The sequence below is a fragment of the Sus scrofa genome, chromosome 7 (assembly GCF_000003025.6).
Source record: "Sus scrofa isolate TJ Tabasco breed Duroc chromosome 7, Sscrofa11.1, whole genome shotgun sequence".
Classification (NCBI taxonomy): Eukaryota; Metazoa; Chordata; class Mammalia; order Artiodactyla; family Suidae; genus Sus; species Sus scrofa.
In genome coordinates, this window is record NC_010449.5 from 3,275,865 (window position 1) to 3,296,893 (window position 21,029).

The 21,029-nt window shown below is 45.2% G+C and overlaps 1 protein-coding gene across 1 annotated transcript in view; it reads left to right on the forward strand.

Moving 5' to 3' along the window:
• The window catches only part of FARS2 (phenylalanyl-tRNA synthetase 2, mitochondrial), a 363,981-nt gene that overhangs the window by 82,432 nt on the left and 260,520 nt on the right, over positions 1 to 21,029 (forward strand). Inside the window, 1 exon segment of the mRNA XM_021100131.1 lies at positions 9,715 to 9,874. Within this exon segment, the coding sequence (XP_020955790.1) occupies positions 9,715 to 9,874 (160 nt within the window).

Sequence of the window (21,029 nt, forward strand, 5' to 3'; positions counted from 1 at the left end):
CCTCCCGACATCTCATCGCATGTAGTTTGTGTGCAGCTTTCGTGCCTGACGTGCTGAAGTGTCTGATGTTTTCTCTGGAGAGGCGGGGGCTTGGCAGAATATTAATCTACATCCTTCTCCCACTGGCACCCCCCCGCCCCCCCCGTGAGAACCTGGAAGAGAAGAAGAGTGCTGAAAATATGCTCAGGATAGGTCAGAGTTAATAAAAGCAACCAAACAACTGACCGGATCTCCAAAATGCCCAGGACGCAGAGGTCCCTGATGGCACTCAGGGCATCGCCCCGTGCCAGGGAATAGCCCCTTGGAGGCTTGGACGCTCGCCTGCCCAGCGTCTTCCTGGCCTGCCTTCCTGAGAGGGTGTATCTTCCGGGAACTGAACAGCTGCTGAGATCCATTAGTCTGGGTTTCACTCAGGAGGCTTGCGTGAGGGGAGATTTGGAAGGCCCGTGCTGTCCCACGAGGACCTGTGGGCATTTGCGTACCTGGGGGCTCTCGAGAAGGCTTAGCTGGAGACCCTGGGGTGTGGCCACTTGGAACTTGAGCCTCTCAACTTGCAAAGCACCCTAGGCAGCACTGCCTTGTTCAACTGCCTGGCAGAGGTGGCTTTTCAAGCCCCGAGGTGTTTTCGCATCATCTTAGGCTGCAGAAGGTGGCAGTTTCCCATCTCCCCCATCACTGCCCCGCACCAGTCTCCTGGCAGCGAGAGGAAGCGAGCTGGGCAGCAGGGAGATGCAGTCCGATCTCCCCGCACACAGCTTCAGCGCACCCTGCCCTGTGCTCAGCTTTGCAGCCTGATTAATTGGCCTGTGCTGTGTCATCAGAAATCCAGGGAATGACAACTCTGACTCAATATCAATTAGCTAAAACAAGAACGGACTTCCCACAGAGACCCCAGGACAGAGCTGTGTTGAACTGAGCCCTTTCAGACATGCGTCTTCCCAAATAATGAGCAGCAGATCTCATGGAGGGCCCGGTGGTTTAAAGGAATTAAAAACTCTGGAAATTAGCATCTGAAATCCACTTGGATGAGCCTGCTATCCCTTTAATATTTCTGTCCTTCTCACTAAGACATCCCAATCCTTCCTCCAAAGTGATTTGAATACTTCATATTTGCTGAAATGCTTTAGTTGGATATGAATACCATAATTGGATTTTCTTGCTGCACTCCGGGGACACAGAGGCCCGGGAGGTGCTGTGGTCAGAGACCTGAATGTGTTTATTTTTGGACACGATCCTTACTTATTTCTCAGGCTGTGAACCAAGAATTAATAAGCAGTGGGCCTGCCGGTTGGATGAGGCCATATTCACCAGCGTTCCCAGCTTTATGTCACTCTCCACGTGAAGGCTGGTCCGTGGGGCTTGGAGGTGATCTGCTCAGTGACAGGTTTGAGCCGAGATGAATTGGGTGTAGATTGGAAGCCATGTGTCCTTAGGAATCTCATCCCAAACAGGATTGTTGTCAGATAAGATCCTGACTGAGTGCCATTGCGTCTGGGTCTAGCAATTAAACTAGGTCTACACAGCACTTCCAGCACCGTGAAAGAGAGGCCGAGGCACAGAAAGAGGAAATCCTTATTGATGGGATAATAATGACAGCTTACCAAAACATTTTAAGGAGGATTTGCAGTTACCCAGGCAGGGAGGGGCTCCGTGTTCCAGGCGGTGAGAGTAGCAGATTTGAGGGCCTGAAGACACCAGGATGTGATGAATCCCTGGAGTATGTGCTGTGGGTCATGTGGAGCGCAGAGGAGTGATGAGGAATGGACTCGTGAAGGGACCTTTGCAGCTTTGTAGGATTTGAGCTTTACAAAGAATGAGGAGTTGTTAGTAATTTTTTTTTTTTTTTTTTGTATTTTTTTTTTGCCTTTTCTAGGGCCATACCCGTGGCATATGGAAGTTCCCAGGCTAGGGGTCTAATTGGAGTTGTAGCCGCCAGCCTACGCCAGAGCCACAGCAATGCAGGATCCAAGACTCATCCGCGACCTACACCACAGCTCATGGCAACGCCAGATCCTTAACCCACCGAGCGAGGCCAGGGATTGAATCTGCAACCTCATGGTTCCTAGTCAGATTCGTTAACCACTGAGCCATGACGGGAACTCCAGTAATTTTTAAGTATAAGAGGGATATAGTCAGATGGGCATTTTAAAAAAAAATCTGTAGGTGGCCTGTGGAGTGAAGCAGGGAAGACTGGAGATAAAAAGTCTATTTAATCAGTGGAGACTGCAATGCCCTTTGGGTGCTGTTGCAGAGCTTTTAAAACTCCTCTTCCTCCTCTTCCTATTCCTCCTCTTCCTCCTCTTCCTCCTCCTTCTCTGCCTCCCCCCCCCCCCTTCATTAAAACATCAGTTCCTGTAGCTCGAATTCACCCTGGGTACTTAAAGTCTTTTGTTTGCCTGTGTCCCCGAGATATTTTCCCATTAAGTGACTTTGGGTGATCCCCTCACTACTCTGGTTTCCTGCACTTGCATTTGACGTTGTACAGATGCAGATAAGGTGCTTTCAGGTCCGTTTCCTGAGGCTTTAGACTATTGCTGTATTACCTCAGGCAAAGAGCCACTTCGGAACAGACTAGTGGTCAGGTGGGGGCTGATGACCAGCTGGTTAAAATTTCAAAGGCTGTTGCAGTCACCTTTAGCTTTTTTTGTTTTTGTTTTTTGTTTTTGTCTTTTTTGTCTTTTTAGGGCCACTCCCACAGCATATGGAAGTTCCCAGGCTAGGGGTCGAATCGGAGCAGTAGCTGCCAGCCTACACCACAGCCATAGCAAGTTGGGATCTGAGCCCTGTCTGTGACCTACACCCCAGCTCACAGCAATGCTGGATCCTTAACCCGCTGAGAGAGGCCAGGGATCAAACCCGTATTCTCATGGATACTAGTCAGTGTTTCTGACTAGTGTCCTGTGCCACAACAGGAACTCCCTGGTATTTGTTTTATTTTATTTTATTTTATTTTATGATATTTGTTTTAATGTTAAAATGCAGACATGCTTTGTCATGGAAGCTGTTGTATCTGTTTCTCAGTCACCTTTTCTGAATGTTGTCTTGTTGCTGCTGCCACTTTTCTGTTCCACTGCTTCCTTAGTTTGCGGAGGTTATTCAGAAAATGAGCCTGGAGTTCCCCGAGTAGCTCAGTGGTACTGAACCCGAACCGAACTAGTATCGATGAGGATGTGGGTCCATCCCTGGCCTCGCCCAGGGGGTTAGGGATCCGGCGTGGCCGTGAGCTGTGGTGTAGGTCTCAGACGTGTCTCAGATCCTGTGTTGCTGTGGCTGTGGTGTAGGCCGGCAGCTGCAGCTCCGATCGGACCTCTAGCCTGGGAATTTCCATATGGTGCAGGTGAGGCCCTGACAAGCAGAAAAAAAAAAAAAAAAAAGAAAGAAAATGAGCCAATTTGCCTGATTTTTCCTTTCTCTGTGACATCCGGTCAGTCCCAAACCTGCCTCTGGCAGGAAAGGTCAAATGATTTCATCCGTGTTGAGGTCCCCAGAGGATGCCATGAACACGTGCTCTTGCAGCCAGTGCCTTCACCGCCTTGGCGGGTGTCCTTGGGGGACCTTGCCCGTTACCCAGCCACACAGGGGCTACTCGAAGCCAGGTTTTATTTTGACTATTTCCTCAGAGTTTTGTAAAATGAATACGACAACATCAGGAACCCATGTCTTTTCCCTCGGTGGGCGTTTCTTCTGAGCCACTTTGGGGCTTGGGCACTGTGTCTTCCTCTTTCTCAGCCGGCGTCAGGATTACTTATTGGACAAGTCTCAAAGCATTTCTTTCCTTCATTCATCCTGCTGCTCAGTTTTTCCTTTTTTTTTTTTTTTTTTTTTTTTTTGATGGTTTCCTTTTCTGTGCGAAAGCTCCTCAGTTTGATGAGGTCTATTTTTGGTTTATTTTTGCTTTTATTTCTGTTGCTTTGGGAGACTGACCTGAGAAAACATTTGTAGGGTTGATGTCCGAGAACCGTCCTGCTGTTCACTTTTGGTTCCCGTCCTTCCTTGGATGAGGAGGACCGGGCTGCCGTCATCTGTCTGAAGCACTGGTTTGGGGAGGGGGCCGGAGGGGTACCAGCCTCCCGACACCCGCGGGTGCTCTGGACTCTGTGTGGCCGCCGCCGCCGCGCAGCCCTGCTGTGGGACACGGCCGCAGCTCATCAGCCTGGCTCCAGAGCCGTCCTCCTCAAAGATCTCGCCATAGGGATGCAGGTGCACATACTAACGCAGTCAAAAGGCAAACCTTAATTACCAGTATTTGAGGGGTTTACTGGACCCTGTGCAGTAATAGTGATTTGAGATAACCGCCCGTTTCACAGAGGGTGCCTACACCAGCATCAGTGTGCGAAACCACTGCCGTTCCTCTCCGCTCATGTTTTCTGTCCAGTTTTTTTCAACTTTATTTTTTGGCCTTTTGGCCACACCCTCGGTGCGTGGAAGTTCCCAGGCCAGGGATCGAACCCATGCCATTGTTGCGGTAACACCAGGTCCTTAACCCGCTATACCACAAGGGAACGTCTCTGTCCAGTTCTTAATCCACTCGTGCATCTGAAGCCGAAAAGATGCATGTAATGTGCTGTCATGGAAGTAACGGTGGAGCCTGGAAGATGGGGTTGTGAGTCTGATTTCGGTTTGAATTCAGGCTTCATCACTTCCTGTGTAACACTGGCAAGTGACCTACCTCCTCTAAGCCTCACGTTTCTTATATGACAAGCGGGGAAATAATAGGATGGTGAGGATTAAGTGAATCCATCGAGTAAGTAAGGTAAGCTCCCAGTAGGGTCCAAATACAGTAAGCAATCAATAACCGTTAGCCTGTAGTGGTGCCAGCAGCAGCAGCAGCGGCAAATTCGCTGCAGGATCCTGGCATCCGGACGAGAACTGAGAGAGGCAGGGGGTGTGTGTAGCTTTAGTACGTTAATACGTGGGCTCTGCAGATTAAACAAGTGACCAGTGGATCTTTTAAATGGCTGAGTAGGAAAATGACTGCTTTGGGAACCACAGACCAGCCCTAAATAACTGCTGGAAATGCTGCTGTCATCCAAGCCCCATTTATCCTTGGGGATTTTGCTTGGATGTATGTTATTCTTCTGACCATTTGCCTTTTTATACGCTTCTAGAACGTGTATTTAAAATCCGGGCCATTTGGAAAAATCCTTTTGGCGTTCTCAATTTTAAATGTAATTGACTTCGGCCATCCATTTTTATCTTAAGCCTGATTAGAATTAAACTTCTCGCACCTGTTCTTTTCTCATTTGTGCACCCTTGGCCCTGGCTTCTGTAAGCAGTTCTGGTTGGGGTGGGATTTGCATTCTGGGTCATTAAGGTTTGTGCAAGGACTCTTAAGAAAATGTCAGAGAAATAGAAGAAATCCGAGTGGAAAAACAAATGACACAGCCTATTGTGCGCAGTTAATGGAAATCTAATTTAATTTTATCACCCGTGGGTGGCTCTCAAACAGAAAGCTACGTGAGAGGCAGCCACTTTAGAGCCCTGGAATCGGGGGTGGGGGGCATGGCTTAGTCCCAGCATGGTGACGAAAGGGCCAGGTCCTCTTAGCCTCTCTGGGTCTTCTCTTCGCTGGGGTTCATTTCCTTAGTTGGCGTCGGCCCAGCTGATCCCCGACCTCATCCAGCAGCTCCAGTGCTCTCCAGTCCTTTTCGTTCTGCACTGTCTACCCACTTTCTAGTAGGCAATTTATCTCTTCCAGTTCAGATTAATCATTCCCGTGGTGTTTATTTTTGTTTTATACAAATGAGCAGATTCATCAGTATTTTATTCTTTTCCCTCTTTTCTTATAGGAAAAGTATCGTAGTAAATTTTAACTTTCTTTCTTTCTTTCCTTTTTTCTTTTTCAATGGCCACACCCACGGCCTATGGAAGTTCCCAGGCTAGGGGTCGAATCAGAGCTACAGCTGCCAGCCTACACCACAGCCACAGTATCTCTGGATTTGAGCCATGTCCACAACCTACACCACAGCTCTCTGCAACTTCGGATCCTTAACCCACTGAGCGAGGCCAGGGATCAAACCCCCGTCCTTATGGATACCAGTAGGGTTCATCAACCACTGAGCCATGATGGGAACGCCTATCATAGTATATTTTTTTTATAAAATAGTGTGTAATGTATACTTTTTTGCACTTGGCTTTTCTCGAGTGACAGTGTATCTTGGAGTCATTACGTATCTTGTTGGAGAGACGGTCTTCTCTTTACTGTGTTTTCTAAGTACTCCATTGTAGGGATAGACCTTGGTTTATTTAACCTCTCTCTCTTTGCTTTTTTTTTTTTTTTTTTGTCTTTTTGCCTTTTCTAGGGCTGCTCCCGGGGCATATGGAGGTTCCCAGGCTAGGGGTCCAATCGGAGCTGTAGCCACTGGCCTACGCCAGAGCCACAGCAACACTGGATCCGAGCCGCATCTGCAACCTACACCACAGCTCACGGCAACGCCGGATCCCTAACCCGCTGAGCAAGGGCAGGGACCGAACCCGCAACCTCATGGTTCCTAGTCGGATTCGTTAACCACTGCGCCACGACGGGAACTCCTGTTTTTCCCATTTTTCTATTGAGTTTTTGGCCCTTAAGCCTGTGAGGTTTATTGTACTTTCACTCTCTCATCTTCCTTTTTTTTTTTTTTTTTTTTTTTGTTACGTTCTTTTACTCTTGTTATGACATATAATCATTATATTTTCATCTTCCAACTTAATCCCTGGCCTCGTTTTAGTCTCACATCTATAGTTTTCTGTACTAATATGTTATCCATCAGTTTTTTGGTTTTTTTTCTTCATTTAAATTTTCCGTTTTCTGTTGCTTGAATAAAGCTCATGCTTTGGTGGATTCTTCATAAAGAGCTCATTAATTTGAAATTCCTGATATTGTATGTTTAAAGCTTTTTCTATAGACTTGGTACTCAATGACCAGTGTTGCTGGATATAAAATTCTTGGTCCATACTTTTTAAAAATGAGTTGTTTGAAAATGTGGCTTTGTTTGGTATGTGTCTTTGTGAAGAGTCTGATGCTAGTCCAGTGGCTTTGCCTTTCTAAGTCATTTGCTCTTTTTGCCTGGGGGTCTTGAGGATTTTTTTCTTTTCATCTCTGAAGTCTAATAGGTCGACTAGGAGGGCTCGTCTTTGTTTCCCCCAGGTTCCTTTTCGCAGGCGCTCATTGTACCTGTGGCCTGATCGTTCTGCTTCACTGCTTGGCTTCCCTCTGTCGTTGGCTCCCATTCTGTAAGTGTTGTTGCTTCTTTGCCTGCCTCCCGTTTCCACCAGTTTCTTCTTTCCTTATCTCCTCGTCTTTCCCCGGGTTGATTAACTGCTTTTCTTCAATTCTTCTCCTTCAGTCCCCACTGACTCCATTACTCCTTGTCTACCTTGTAATTTAGACTTCAGTTTCTTCCTTCTTTCGTCTATTTCTTTCCTGTCAATTCCTTTCTGAATTTTTTTGGTTTTCATTTATTTTCGTTCTTAATATTTGTGTTTCTGACTCAACCAATTGTTTGTACCCCCAAATGCTTGTTTGAGCAGATTTAATTTAGTTTTCAAGTATCCTCTTACATTCTTCTTCTGCTTTTTGATTTTCTCTTTTTGGGGAAGAGGGTTAGATTTTCATCAGTTGAGCTCTTGTTGAATCCTTTTTAAAACTGTTTGGCAATAATTTTCTATAGTTTCATTGAATTACTTTCTGTTTCCTTTTTGTGGATTTTTGGTTGTTTCGATATTTCGTACTTCTCTGGTGCCCTCTTCTATTAGTGTAGTGAAATGCAGTCTTTAGTGGAATTTTTCATTTTATTTTTAAAATTTATTTATTTATTTTTAGTGGTAGTTGAATTGTTTTGTAAGTCTTCTAATTTTTTAGGGTGGTTTTGTCTTGTGAAACCTCAAATTTCCTTTTGCTTCTTTTTTTCCTCCCTCCCCAATGGCCAACAAATATCTTTTATAGTTTTTTACCCCTTCTCTTCCATTGTAACCGTGCCTTTTGAAAAACTGTTGCTTCAGATTCATGTGTTTGAGTCCCTTTTCCACAGTCCCTGCTCTACTAGGAGACTCTTAGGATTTTCATACTTAATTCTTTCTGGTCCTGATCTACTTCTCACTAGCTCCCTTCTTCTCTCTTCCCCTAAGTTTTCCCCAGCTTGTCCTTAATTACACCAAAGAAAAAACAGAGAGCACTCTCTCTCTCATTCTCTCTGGCAGTTAGCTTTCCTTGCTTCCCCCCTTTTTTTCTTCCTTCCTTCCTTTTTACATACAATTATTTTCAGGTTTGGGCACTCTGTTTCCTTCTGAGAGCATGGTGTTTCGTAAGTTTATTTTCTGTTTTTGTTGTTCTGAGTTATTTTTAGAGGAGATATTGGAAGACATAGACTTTGGCAGCTGCATCTGCCTTAGCTTTTGTAGGCATAATTTGAGACTTTGGATAGTAGAATCTTTTCCTGACAAGATTTGTGTTTGATTTTGCTGAGTGAGCACTTAGAGGAGTGAGCCCTCTGGGCTTGCCATAGTCCATTTGCACAGCCTAAAGTTTTTTCTGTTGCCCAGGTAAGGTGACACCTGCCTGGAAGTCTGTACAAGAACCAGTCACTTTGGTATTCATTCTTAGCATGAGAATACATCCTTCAGAGCATTTATCCAGCATCCCACCCTGGTTAGACCCCGTGGGTTTCCACTGTGGCCTCCTTTGCATGACAACTGTCACAACCAGCGTTCAGTGGCCAGTTGGAACCCTGGATGGGCAGGCAGTCTCAGTATTTTTCTCTGCTTTATGCTTCCTCCAGGGTTTTATTGAGTAAATCCTCTCTCTCGTGTTACTTTTTCAATGCATTTAGGAATTTTTGTATTTTTTAACAGATGTATTAGCAGATTTGCTTCTGATTATCCAGCCCATTATTACTTTGAAACAGCAATTGTTTCATTCTTTTATTAAAAATGTTTTACTTTCATCCTCCTGGGACTTTGGGTGGCAAGGGTGACAAATTGATTTGGTCATTTCTCCATCTTGCGTCAGTCTCTTAGCAAGTGGAGACCTGCTTTGTTGTTAAAACGGGGGATACTTTATTTTAGTGGTGACGCAGCTTCTGACTAATCACAGTTGTGATTAGTAATGCCGATTGTAATGACAGTGAGGAAATGGATTTAGCCGTTGCCGTGTGCCAGTGACTCCATGCTTTTCATGCATTCTTTTATGTAATTATCACTAAGTCTCTGAATTTAGTGTTCTTATTCTCACTTTACAGTCAGTGCCGGAGGCTTACCTCCCATATCACTTTTTGGAGTTTATTGGGTAGTAAATGGCAGAAACGCTTTTCAGGCCTTGTTCTTTGGAATTACAGGGGGACAAAGTCCTGCCTGCTTCCACCCTGGGGGGGCTTCATAGGATTTTGTTCCCAGACTGTACTTTCTTACCTCGTCTCAGGACCCCTTGTGGACAGTGAAAAGCTGGTTCAGGGGTATTTCCACTAACATGGAGGATACTCTCTTTTGTGAGATGTCTAAGGTTAGTGAAAAAGGAAACCAAGAGATCAGCAAAGATCAGAAGGGTGTTCTTTAGTTTCCCGAGGACTCGCCGTTACAGGTAGCGTGGCATTTCACGAAAGGTTGGTACCACATGAATGCTAATTTCAAAATGTTCATTGACCGCCAGGCTTCCAGGTTTTATTTCCACCTTATGTTTTTGATATAGACTGATCAGGAAACTTTTTATTTATTTAAATTACTCCTCTTGGTTTACAGCTGTTTGCTGGCGTAAAGGATGGAGAAAACCTGCAGCTTTTTGAACAAAGTTCTCGCTCTGCCCATAAACAGGAGACACACACCATGGAGGCCACAAAGCTCGTAGAGTTTGACCTCAAGCAAACACTTACTGGGCTTGTGACACATCTTTTTGGAGAAGGTAGGTGCTAAATGGCTTTGCCTTTGGGGGCTTAAATAGTCAAGTTACTCTCTTCCTGAAATCCTTATGCCTACTGATGTCTAGAGTTTTTGGTCTAAGCTATGGCTCAGTGGTTTAGGTCCTTCCTTAGTGAGGTAGAACTTACGGATTTCGCATTTCATTCCACTTGAGGAGCAAGAGGATATAAAAATGGAGTTGGCTAGAGAAAGAAAAATGATGACAGCCTTTGATAAGAGTGATTGTGGGTTGAGATATCGGTATCACCAATGGGGAGGCCTTGAACAGGCTGATTGGTGTTACTGCATTATTGTTGGATCAGGCCTGATGGGTGGGGCAAGGTTTGTACCCATGTGAGTGGGCCCATTTTGCCATACTGATTACAACAGAAAATATTAATAGTCAGTTTCCTGGAGGAAGAACAATATTTTTAAGACCTGGGATTTTCACTTTAGTCACTTGCTTTCCATTATTTCTCCAAGAAATGTTTTTTGTCCGTAACGTCCCCCTCCCGCTCCACCTATTTCTAACTTGAGATAATATTTTGTTTTTAGTAAAATATAAAGGGAAGGTTAAGAGATTTTTCTGTAGTTGTCACCTATATTTAAAAAATGTTTAGAAGACAGAAGCTCTGCATGCTTAGGATTCTCTTTTATTCTCTTGTTCTTGGGAGCTTTTTAAAAGAACACCTCTAGCGCATTCCCGTTGTGGTGCAGTGGAAACGAATCCTACTGGAAACCATGAGGTTGTGGGTTCGATCCCTGGCCTCGCTCAGTGGGTTAAGGATCCAGTGTTGCCATGAGCTGTGGTGTAGGTCGCAGATGCGGATCAGATCCCACATTGCTGTGGCGGGGGTGTAGGCTGGCAGCTGTAGCTCTGATGTGACCCCTAGCCTGGGAACCTCCATGTGCCCTGGGTGTAGCCGTAAAAAAAAAGAAAAATTAATAAGTAAAAGAATATCTTTATATTGAGGTATAATCAACATAAATTCAGCCACACATACTAAAAGTATACAGTCTGCCGAATTGACATACGATAAACAGCGTATTTACGTAGTTGTGTAAATGTTGAGGTATGTGTCCATCCATGAAACCGCTGGCAGAATCAAGCTAATCCCCCTCTAGAGTCTCCTCCTGGCTGGTAATCTCTGCTTCTTGCCCGTCCTGCCTCTGCTCGCCCCAGGCAGCCAGCGATCCACTTTCTGTCCTTCTCCTTTACTGCACCTTCTAGATTTGCATAAATGGAATCCTGTAATGTGTACTCTCTTTTTATTTTTCTGGCTTGTTTTGCTTGGTGTACTTCCTCTGAGATCCGTCCATGTCGCAGCGAGTCTCGTAGGTCATTCCTTTTCACTGATAAGCAGCCCTTCCTTCTGCAGTTTGATTATCCGCTCATCCATCGATGGGCATTTGGGTCGTCTCCAGTGTCTTGCTGTGACAAGTAAAGATTCTGTGCCGATTCGTGCACAAGTCTTTGGACGTTTGCTTTCACGTCGTCTCCTTGGTAAATACCGAGGAGGGCAATGGTTAGATCCCGTGGCAGGTGAATTTTGATTTTCTAAGACACCGCTAAGCGGTTTCCTGAGGTGTTTATCCATTTAACAGTCTGCCCGTTTGTGGATGAAAATTCCACGTGCTCTTCATCTTCAACAGCATGTGATGTGGTCAGTTATTTTAATTTTAGCCCTTTTAATAGGTGCCTAGCGATACATCAAATAAACGCTCAGGTGTATAAGAGCTCCAGATACACAAGCAGAACTCGGCCCTACGAGAGCGCGAGGGAGCGTGGGGGGAGCCGATGGAATGACCTGTGCATGTGTGGAGGATGCTCGCCCGCTTAGTTGGCAGGAAAAGCAAACGAAGACCACCTGAGCTATCCTTTGTCATTCTCCATATGTTAAAAAAAAAAAAGAAAGTCTGACATTTATAAGTGTTGACAGAGATACAGCAAAATCAGCTCTAGGACAAAATCTTGGCCTTCTAGAGTCGTCTCAGGTAACGTCCCCCTGGCTGGAACTTGAACCGTCACCTACCGCTCTTACTCATTGCTATGTATTCATCCCGCTGGATTTCCCCTTCTTTTTTTTTTTTCTTGGGCTGCACCCACAGCATATGGAGGTTCTCAGGCTAGGGGTCTAATCGGAGCTATAGCCTCTGGCTTACGCCAGAGCCTCAGCAACGTGGGATCCGAGTGGCATCTGCGACCTACACCACAGCTCACGGCAACGCTGGATCCTTAACCCACTGAGCGAGACCAGGGATTGAACCTGAAACCTCATGGTTCCTAGTCGGATTCATCAACCACTGAGCCACGACGGGAACTCCTGGAATTCCCCTTCTTAAGTGAGATCTCAAACATGTGTTTAAAAGGATTTTTATTATAATTTATTGAGCCTCTGCTTCTCTGTTTGATCAGTTCGTTGAGAATATCTTGACTGCTGCATTTTCAAGTGCACAGTTGATGTAATATTAAGAAACCACGAAATAATCCCATATATTCTTTACATACATTCATTTTTAAAAGGACTCCAGTGACTTCACGCTACTGTCTTTTTCTAGGAGGCCGAGGATGGCATTAGGGAGGAGGTGCCCAAAGGCCTTCCAGCGGGTTCACAGTATTCTACTACAGCAAAGAAGATACCACGTTAAATATGACACAATGTTATGGTTCGATACAACCAGAGAGTGGGTGCCTGGCTGTTTGCTCTTTTCTATTTCTGTCTCTTGGTTTGGAGTGTTTCATATTAAATGGTATAATGTAATCATGAAGCTGGTTACAGATAGAGATTGCTGGCACAATGTGCTCTCCTAGCCGGCTTCTCTTCACTTTCGTGGTGAAAGAAAGGAATTGTGATATTTTCAGCAGTGATGTAGTCCGGTTAACACTGGACTTCAGTGAGATGGACGGTGCTGTTGAGGCCATTGTCCAGGCGGGGCTGGCTGGGAGGGCGTCCGGCCTTGTCGGGAGAGCGTTCTAGCTCCGGCAGCTTTACAGAAAGATTTGCGATCACCCGAGTTCCCCGTAGTCAGGCCACGCAGAGCATTGCCTTAGGGCCCCCCTCTCATTCATGTCCTGCCACGCCTTTCTGTCCTCAGTGGTCTCCCGTGCGCGAGGTTTAGACGCTGCCTCCCAGGCAGGTGCCTCGGGGTTCTGAAGAGGCGGGGTAGCCTTCCTTCTCTAATGACTAGGATTCTGTTTCTCCTGCTTTGTTATTTTTCATTCCTTTTTAACCCCCCTTCCCCTGCTTAGTCCCCCAGCCCCTTCGGTCTCTCTGGGCACCAGCAGATATTTAAACAAGTATACAGTGTGCTAGACTCTGTCTGTGGTACAAGAGCGTTCCCAGGGCCCCAGAGGACCTGCATGTCTCTGAATATAGTCTTGGACTTGGTCTTATTATTCTTAATATTATTGTATTTGAACAGCTTTCAAACCTGTTCATGGAGGTGAGAGTTTGCAGGCAGCGTTTTCCTTATAAAAGGCCATTTCTGCCGTATGTGATTTTTCCGACGCCTCTGATGCCCATGGCCAAGAATTAAGAGTCTCAGCTTTCGAAACAGCAGTGGAATTATAGCTTCTGTATTTCAGGCAAATGTTGGCTTTATTTATTTATTTTTCTTAATAATGATTTTTATTTTTAAATTTTTTTTCCATTATAGCTGTTTTACAGTGTTCTGTCAGTTTTCTGCTGTGCAGCAAGGTGACCCAGTTACACAGACATGTACCCATTTCTTTTCTCACATGATCAGGCTCCATCGTAAGTGACTAGATATAGTTCCCAGTGCTACGCAGCAGGATCTCATTGCTTATCCACTCCAAAGGCAATCATTTGCATCTCTTAACCCCAAATTCCCTGTCCATCCCACTCCCTCCCCCTCCCCCTTGGCAACCACAAATCTGTTCTCCATGTCCATAATTTACTTTTCTGTGGAAAGGTTCATTTGTGCAGTATATTAGATTCCAGATATAAGTGATAGTATATGATATTTGTCTTTCTCTTTCTGGCTTACTTCACCCAGTATGAGAGTCTTTAGTTCCATCTGTGTTGCTGCAAATGGCATTAGTTTGTTCTTTTTTTATGGCTGAGTAGTATTCCATTGTGTATATGCACCACATCTTCCTAATCCAGTCATCTGTCAATGGACATTTAGGTTGTTTCCATGCCATTGTGAATAGTGCTGCAATGAACATGTGGGTGCATGTGTCTTTTTCCAAGAAAGTTTTGTCTGGATATATGCCCTAGAGTGGGATTCCTGGGTCATGTGGTAGTTCTATATTTAGTTTTCTGAGGTACCTCCATACTGTTCTCCATAGTGTTTGTACCAATTTACATTCCCACCAACAGTGCAGGAGGGTTCCCTTTTCTCTACACCCTCTCCAGTATTTGTTAGTTGTGGACTTATTAATGATGGACATTCTGACTGGTGTGAGGTGGTACCCCATTGTAGTTTTGATTTGCATTTTCTCTAATAATCAGTGATGTTGAACATTTTTTCAGTGCCTGTTGGCCATCTGTACATCTTCTTTGGAGAAATGTCCATTCAGGTCTTTTGCCCATTTTTCCATTGGATTGTTGACTTTTTTGCTGTTGCGTTGTATAAATTGCTTGTATACTGTAGAGATTAAGCCCTGGTCAGTTGCATCATTTGAAACTATTTTCTCCCATTCTGTAAATTGTCTTTTTGTTTGTTTTTAATGGTTTCCTTTGCTGTGCAAAAGCTCGTCAGTTTGATTAGGTCCCATTGGATTATTTTTGCTTTTGTTTCTGCTGTCTTGGGAGACTGACCTAAGAAAACATTTTTAAGGTTGATGTCAGAGAGTGTTTTGCTTATGTTCTCTTCTAGGAGTTTGATGATGTCTTGTCTTATTTATTTTTGTGCATGGTGTGAGGATGTGTTCCAGTTTCATTGATTTATGAGCAGCTGTTTGGTTTTCCCATTTTATATTCTTGCCTCCTTTGTCAAGGATTAATTGACCATTGGTGTCAGGGTTTATTTCTGGGTTCTCTATTCTGTTCCATTGGTCTGTATGTCTGTTTTGGTACCAGTACCACACTGTCTCGATGACTGAGGCTTTGTAATATTGCCTGAAGTCTGGAAGAGTTATGCCTCCTGCTTGGTTTTTGTTCCTCAGAATTGCTCTGGCGATTCCAGGTCTTTTGTGGTTCCATATAAATTTTTGGATTGATTGTTCTAGTTTTCTGAAAAATGTCCTGGGTAATTGATAGGGATTGCATTGAACCTGTAGATTGCTTTGGGTAGTATCACCATTTTTAAAATATTAATTTTTCCAACCCATGAGCATGGAATATCTTTCCATTTCTTTGTATCCTTTTTAATTTCCTTGATTAATGTTTTATAGCTCTCAGCGTATGTCTTTCACCTCCTTGGTCAGGTTTATTCTCAGGTATTTGATTTTTTGGGGTGCAATTTTAAGAGGTATTGTGTTTTTGTATTCCTTTTCTAATATTTCATTGTTAGTATACAGAAATGCAACTGATTTCTGAATGTTAATCTTATATCCTGCTACTTTGCTGAATTTGTTGATCAGTTCAAGTAGTTTTTGGTTTGAGTCCTTAGGGTTTTCTGTGCATACAATGACAATTTTACCTCTTCACTTCCAATTTGGATACCTTTTATTTCTTTTGTTTGTCTGATTATTGTGGCTAGGACTTCCAATACTATTTTGAATAAAAGTGGTGAGAGTAGGCATCCTTGAATTGTTTCAGATTTTAGTGGGAAGGCTTTCAGCTTTTCTCCATTGAGTATTATATTTGCTGTGGGTTTGTCATAAATGGCTTTAATTATGTTAAGGTATGTTCCCTCTATAGCCACTTTTTTAAGAGTTTTTATCATGAATGGATGTTGGGACTTTGTCAGATGCTTTCTTTGCATCTGTTGAGATGATCATGTGGTTTTTGACTTTTGTTAAAGTGGTATATGATATTGTTTGATTTGCATATGTCAAACAATCCTTGTGAACTTGGGACGAATCCACTTGGTCATGGTGTATGATCTTTTTGATACACTGTTGGATTTAGTTGGCTGACATTTTGTTGAGAATTTTTGCACCTATTTTCCTCGAAGATATTGGCCTATAGTTTTCTTTCTTGGTGGTATCCTTGTCTGGTTTTGGGATTAGGTTGATGGTGGCATCATAGAATGTCTTTGGGAATGTTCCTTGCTCAACCTTTTGGAAAAGTTTAAGAAGATGGTTCCCCTTTGTATGTTTGGTAGTATTCACCTGTGAAGCCGTCTGGCCCGGGACTTTATTTGTAGGGAGTGTTTTTATTACGTATTCAATTTCATTTGTAGTAATCGGTCTGTTCAGTTGATCTCTTTCTTCTTGATTCAGTTTTGGCAGGCTGTAAGTCTCTAGAAAGTTGTCCATTTCTTCTAGGTTGTCAAATTTGTTGGCATACAATTGTTCATAGTATTCTCTCATGTTTTTTTTGTATTTCTGCAGTATCCACTGTGATTTCTCCTTTTTTATTTCTTATTTTGTTTATTTGGGTTTTTTCTCTCATCTTCTTGGTGAGTCTGGCCAGAAGTTTGTCAATTTTGTTTACTTTTTCAAAGAACCAGCTCGTAGTTTTATTGATTTCTTCTTTTTTTTAATCTCTATTTTATTGATTCCCTCTTTGATCTTTATGATTTATTTCCTTCTGCTGACTTTAGGTTTTGTTTGTTCTTCTTTTTCTAATTCATTTAGGTGGTGGGTTATGTTGTCGATTTGAGATTTTTCTTCTTTTTTTGTTTTTGTCTTTTTGTCATTTTCTTGGGCTGCTCCTGTGGCATATGGAGGTTCCCAGGCTAGGGGTCCAATCGGAGCTGTAGTTGCCAGCTTATGCCAGAGCCACAGCAATGCAAGATCCGAGTTGTGTCTGCAACCTACACCACAGCTCATGGCAACGCCAGATCTTTAACCCACTGAGCAAGGCCAGGGATCAAACTCGCAACCTCACGGTTCCTAGTCGGATTCATTAACCACTGTGCAACGACAGGAGCTCTGATTTTTTCATCTTTTTTGAGCAAGGCCTGTATTGCTATGAATTTCCCTCTCAGCACTGCTTTTGTGGCATCTCATAGATTTTGAGTCATTCTATCTTCGTTATCATTTGTCTCAAGGTATTTTTTAAATTTTCGTCTTGATTTCCTCATTGACCTATTGGTTTTTTAGTAGCATGTTCTTTAGTCTCCATGTAATAATTTTTTTTCTCATTTCTTTTCCTTTTGTTGATTTCTAGTTTCATGCTGTTGTGGTCAGAGAAGATACTTGAAATAATTTTTATGCTCTTAAATTTGTTGAGTTTAGCTTTGTGCCCCAGTATGTGATCAATCCTTGAGAATGGTCCATGTGCACTTGAGAAGAATGTTTATTTTGATTTTTTTGGATGTAATGTCCTGAAAATGTCAACTAAGTCTAACTTTTCTATTGTTTCATTTAGAGTGTCTGTTGCCTTACTGATGTTCTGTCTAGAGGGTCTGTCCACTGATGGGAGTGGGGTGTGAAAGTCTCCTACTATGATTGTATTCCCATCAATTTCTCCTTTTATGTCTGTTCGTATTTGTTGGAGATATCTGGGTGCTTGTATATTAGGGGCATATATATTGATGATTCTAATGTCCTCTTCTTGAATGGATTCTTTTACCATTAAATAGTGTCCTTCTTTGTCTTTCTTCATGGCCTTCATTTTAAAGTCTGTTTTGTCTGATATGAGTGTTGCAACTCCTGCTTTCCTGTCTTTTCATTGGCGTGAAATATCTTTTCCCATTCCTTCACTTTCAATCTATATGTGTCCTTTGCCGTAAGGCGAGTCTTTTGTAGACAGCAAACTGTAGGCTTTAGCTTTTTTATCCATTGCTGCACAGGCCGCTCCAAGTTTTAGGATCCTGGGAGGTGACAGAGATGGAGCATGTGGGCACTGCCTGGAGCATTCGTCAGTGGCAGCAGCAGGGCCGGTGTGCTCCCAGGGGTGCAGCAACATCAACAGGTGGTGTTCAGTCACATTGCCTTCCTCTGTGGTGCCCTTGAGGTGATTTCGGCCTCAAGTGCTGCCTGTTCTCGGCCCCCTAGTGGTGGCAGGCCACACCCACCTCTGGAGTCAGAGATAATGGCAGTGGTTTGTCCCTGCCAACTGCTGACCACACAAGAAGCACCCTGTCCCACATAGCCCGCACAGGAGGTGCTGCACCAGCTGCTCCTAGTTGCAGGGTCTTGGGAAGGGGCAGTGATCAAGCATCTGAGTGCTGCCCGGAGCATTTGGCAGTGGCAGCTGTAGGGCAGGTGTGTTCCCAGAGGAGTGAGAACAAAAACGGCTGGTGCTTCGTAGCAGTGCCCTCTTTTTTTTTTTTTGGCTGATCCCTGAGGTGCCTGGGGCCTCAGGTGGGTTGGCTTTATTTTTAGAATACTACTGGCCTAGACTTTGAGGTGTTCGATTTCATTACAGGGGAGAACTTCTCTTTCATAAATCTTCACATGTGCTTGTTGTTAGTAACAGCGAGTCAGCAGAATTGCGGACTGGCATCAAGGTCAAACACGCACCTCCTGGGAGAAGAGGCCCTGTCCCTCTGCGCTAAAATCTTTTATTTTTTTCCTTCCTTCCAGACATGAGATCATTTGTAACCCCGTTCACCCAGTAGCCAAACCCCCCGAAAATCCTACAAGGCCCACTCCCCGCTTCCCTTGCCCAGCCCCATGCCCTGTGCCGTGTGTGCTGCTGGAGGAGCCGTTGCTGGACGGGTGTTGTGTGTTTGTGGCATCTGCTGAGGTGCTTCCCGGGGAGAAGCTGGGCGGTGGGAAGGGGCCCAGGCAGGCCCAGTTTTTGACCCTGAGGTTGAGGGTGTTACACCAAACGTGCTGTGTGCTCGCCCGGGACCCATGCTGCGTGCTGGCTGCACCCTGGGGCCTGGCTGTCTCTTCCTTTCTCTGGAAGGACCTGCCAGGCTCTGACTTCAGGAGTTCCAGGGGGTCATTTAATTGTTTTCTTTGGGGTGGGAGGGTGCCGGATGCTGAAACATGTCTCTGGACAAGCAGTCTGGATGTCACTTAGAGAAATAGCAGCCACAGTCAAGACGGTGGCAGAGGCGATAATCAACAGTGTCGCTGGCCGCACGGAGCACTTTCCAGGGACGTTATGCTGCGGCTTCCGTCTGTGATGTAGGTGTTGCCATCATCTCCTTTGTGGGCTGAGGGCACCTGGACGCTGAGCACGCAAACACCGCGTGACTATCACACAGCCTGGGAACATCTGAGGCCCCATCTGGGCCCCATCGTTTAAAAAAAAAAAAAAATATATATATATATATATATGTGTGTGTGTGTGTGTATTTTAAATGACTTGACATTTATAAATACATGTATATAAATATATATTTATATATATTTAAGTATATAAATATATATAAGTTTATAAATACATACATGGAAATACATATGTAAATAAATATATATTTATTTTTTGTATTGTAGGGCCGCATCTGTGGCATGTGGAGATTCCAAGGCTAGGGGTCGAATTGGAGCTACAGCTGCTGGCCCACATCACAGCCACAGCAGCTCGACTGAGTGAGGCCAGGGATTGAACCTGTGTCCTCATGGACACCAGTCAGATTCCAGTTTCCTCTAAGCCACAAGAGGAACGCCAAAAACTTTTTTTTATTTAAAATGCTTTAAAAATCGTATTGAAGTATAGCTGATTTGCGGTGTTGTGTTAATGCCTGCCGTACAGCAGAGCGACTCAGTCACACACACACACACACACACACACGCACCTTCTTTTCCATATTCTTTTCCTACAGCCTTTCCCAGGAGCTGGAATGTAGTTCCCTGTGCTGTACAGGAGGTCCTTGTTTCTTCATCCGGTAGAATATGCTTGGCTTCTGTGAGCCCCGTCGTTGTAATTTCTGAACCCAGGTTAGACAGCTCTTTGGAAAGGAGAAAAAGAAATCACTTCCATAATATTGCTGAGGCTGTGAGACCTACCAAAGCTGTGATGTTAAAAAAATCAGCCCTCCCCTGGCTGTTGCCTCCTGGCTCTCCTAGGCCACCCTGAAGCCAGCTCGGGGCAGACACCAAAGATCACTTAGAAACTTCAAATTCAGTCTTTCTTTAATTAGCGAATGAATAGGCATGGCTTCCGCAGGCCGCAGAAGTATTCCCCGACTCTTTTTCTATTTGTTTTCATAGTGTAAGCTTTTTACTCCTTTCAGTTATTCGTGCTGTGCTCCTTTGTTCTTGAAAGGCAAGATTAACCATGAGGGCGCCCTGTTTCCTTGTGGCAGTTTGTCATTACAGCTGCTGTAGCTTCAGCTTCCTTCCCCCCGCCAGCGAGGCTTATTATTTTCTGCTAACACTCCGGTTGCACCGTCTCCTAAGGCTGTGCTCAGAGAGGTTGTCCGTGTCGAGTGGGAACGAGAGAAGGTCACCTTGAGCCACCTCTTCGCTGTCAGCTCGCTGACGTCGTTGCCCCACTGTCCGGCGCCCCCTTTAGCAGGTCCTGCCTTCGGCGCATCGGGATTGCCCACGTTTCCTTTCCCGTTCTGCCCTCCGGGGCTTACAGCCCGCCTTTGGCACAGCGTCCCTGTGTCCAGTGTGTCCCGTGTCCTTGTCGTCCCTGGAGTTTCGCTTTAGGAAGCGCTGGCCTCGGGTCGATGAAGCCCGTCTAGAAGGAGAAGCGGCGTGAGCCTCCGCCGCTGCGCGCACCTCCGGCTCCTCTTCCCTGTGGGGCGAAACAGGCTCCTGGTTGTCCCGGAGATGCCCTCCCAGCTTCCGTCCCAGCACCTGGGCTGACGGGGCCGCAGGTGGCCTCAGCGGCCGCTCCCTTGGGGCCGGCCTCCGCCGTGGGCAGCTCCGGGTCCAGGGACACAAGGCCCTTCCCGCGGCTCCCACCTCCAAAGACGCCTTGGGCGGGAGTGAAAAGGACCAGCGTTTTGCCCCCCCCACCCCTCCCACCCCAATCCCCCTCCCCCGACCCCTCACCTCCCACCCCCCCAGCCCCCCCACCTCGCACCCCAGCCCCCGCCTCCCTCCACCTCCCCCCCAACCCCCACCTCCCACCACCTTCCACCCCAACCCCTCACCCCCTCACCTCCCACCCCCTCACCCCCACCCCCCCACCTCCCCACCTCCCACCCTACCCCACCACCTACTAGCCTCCACCCCC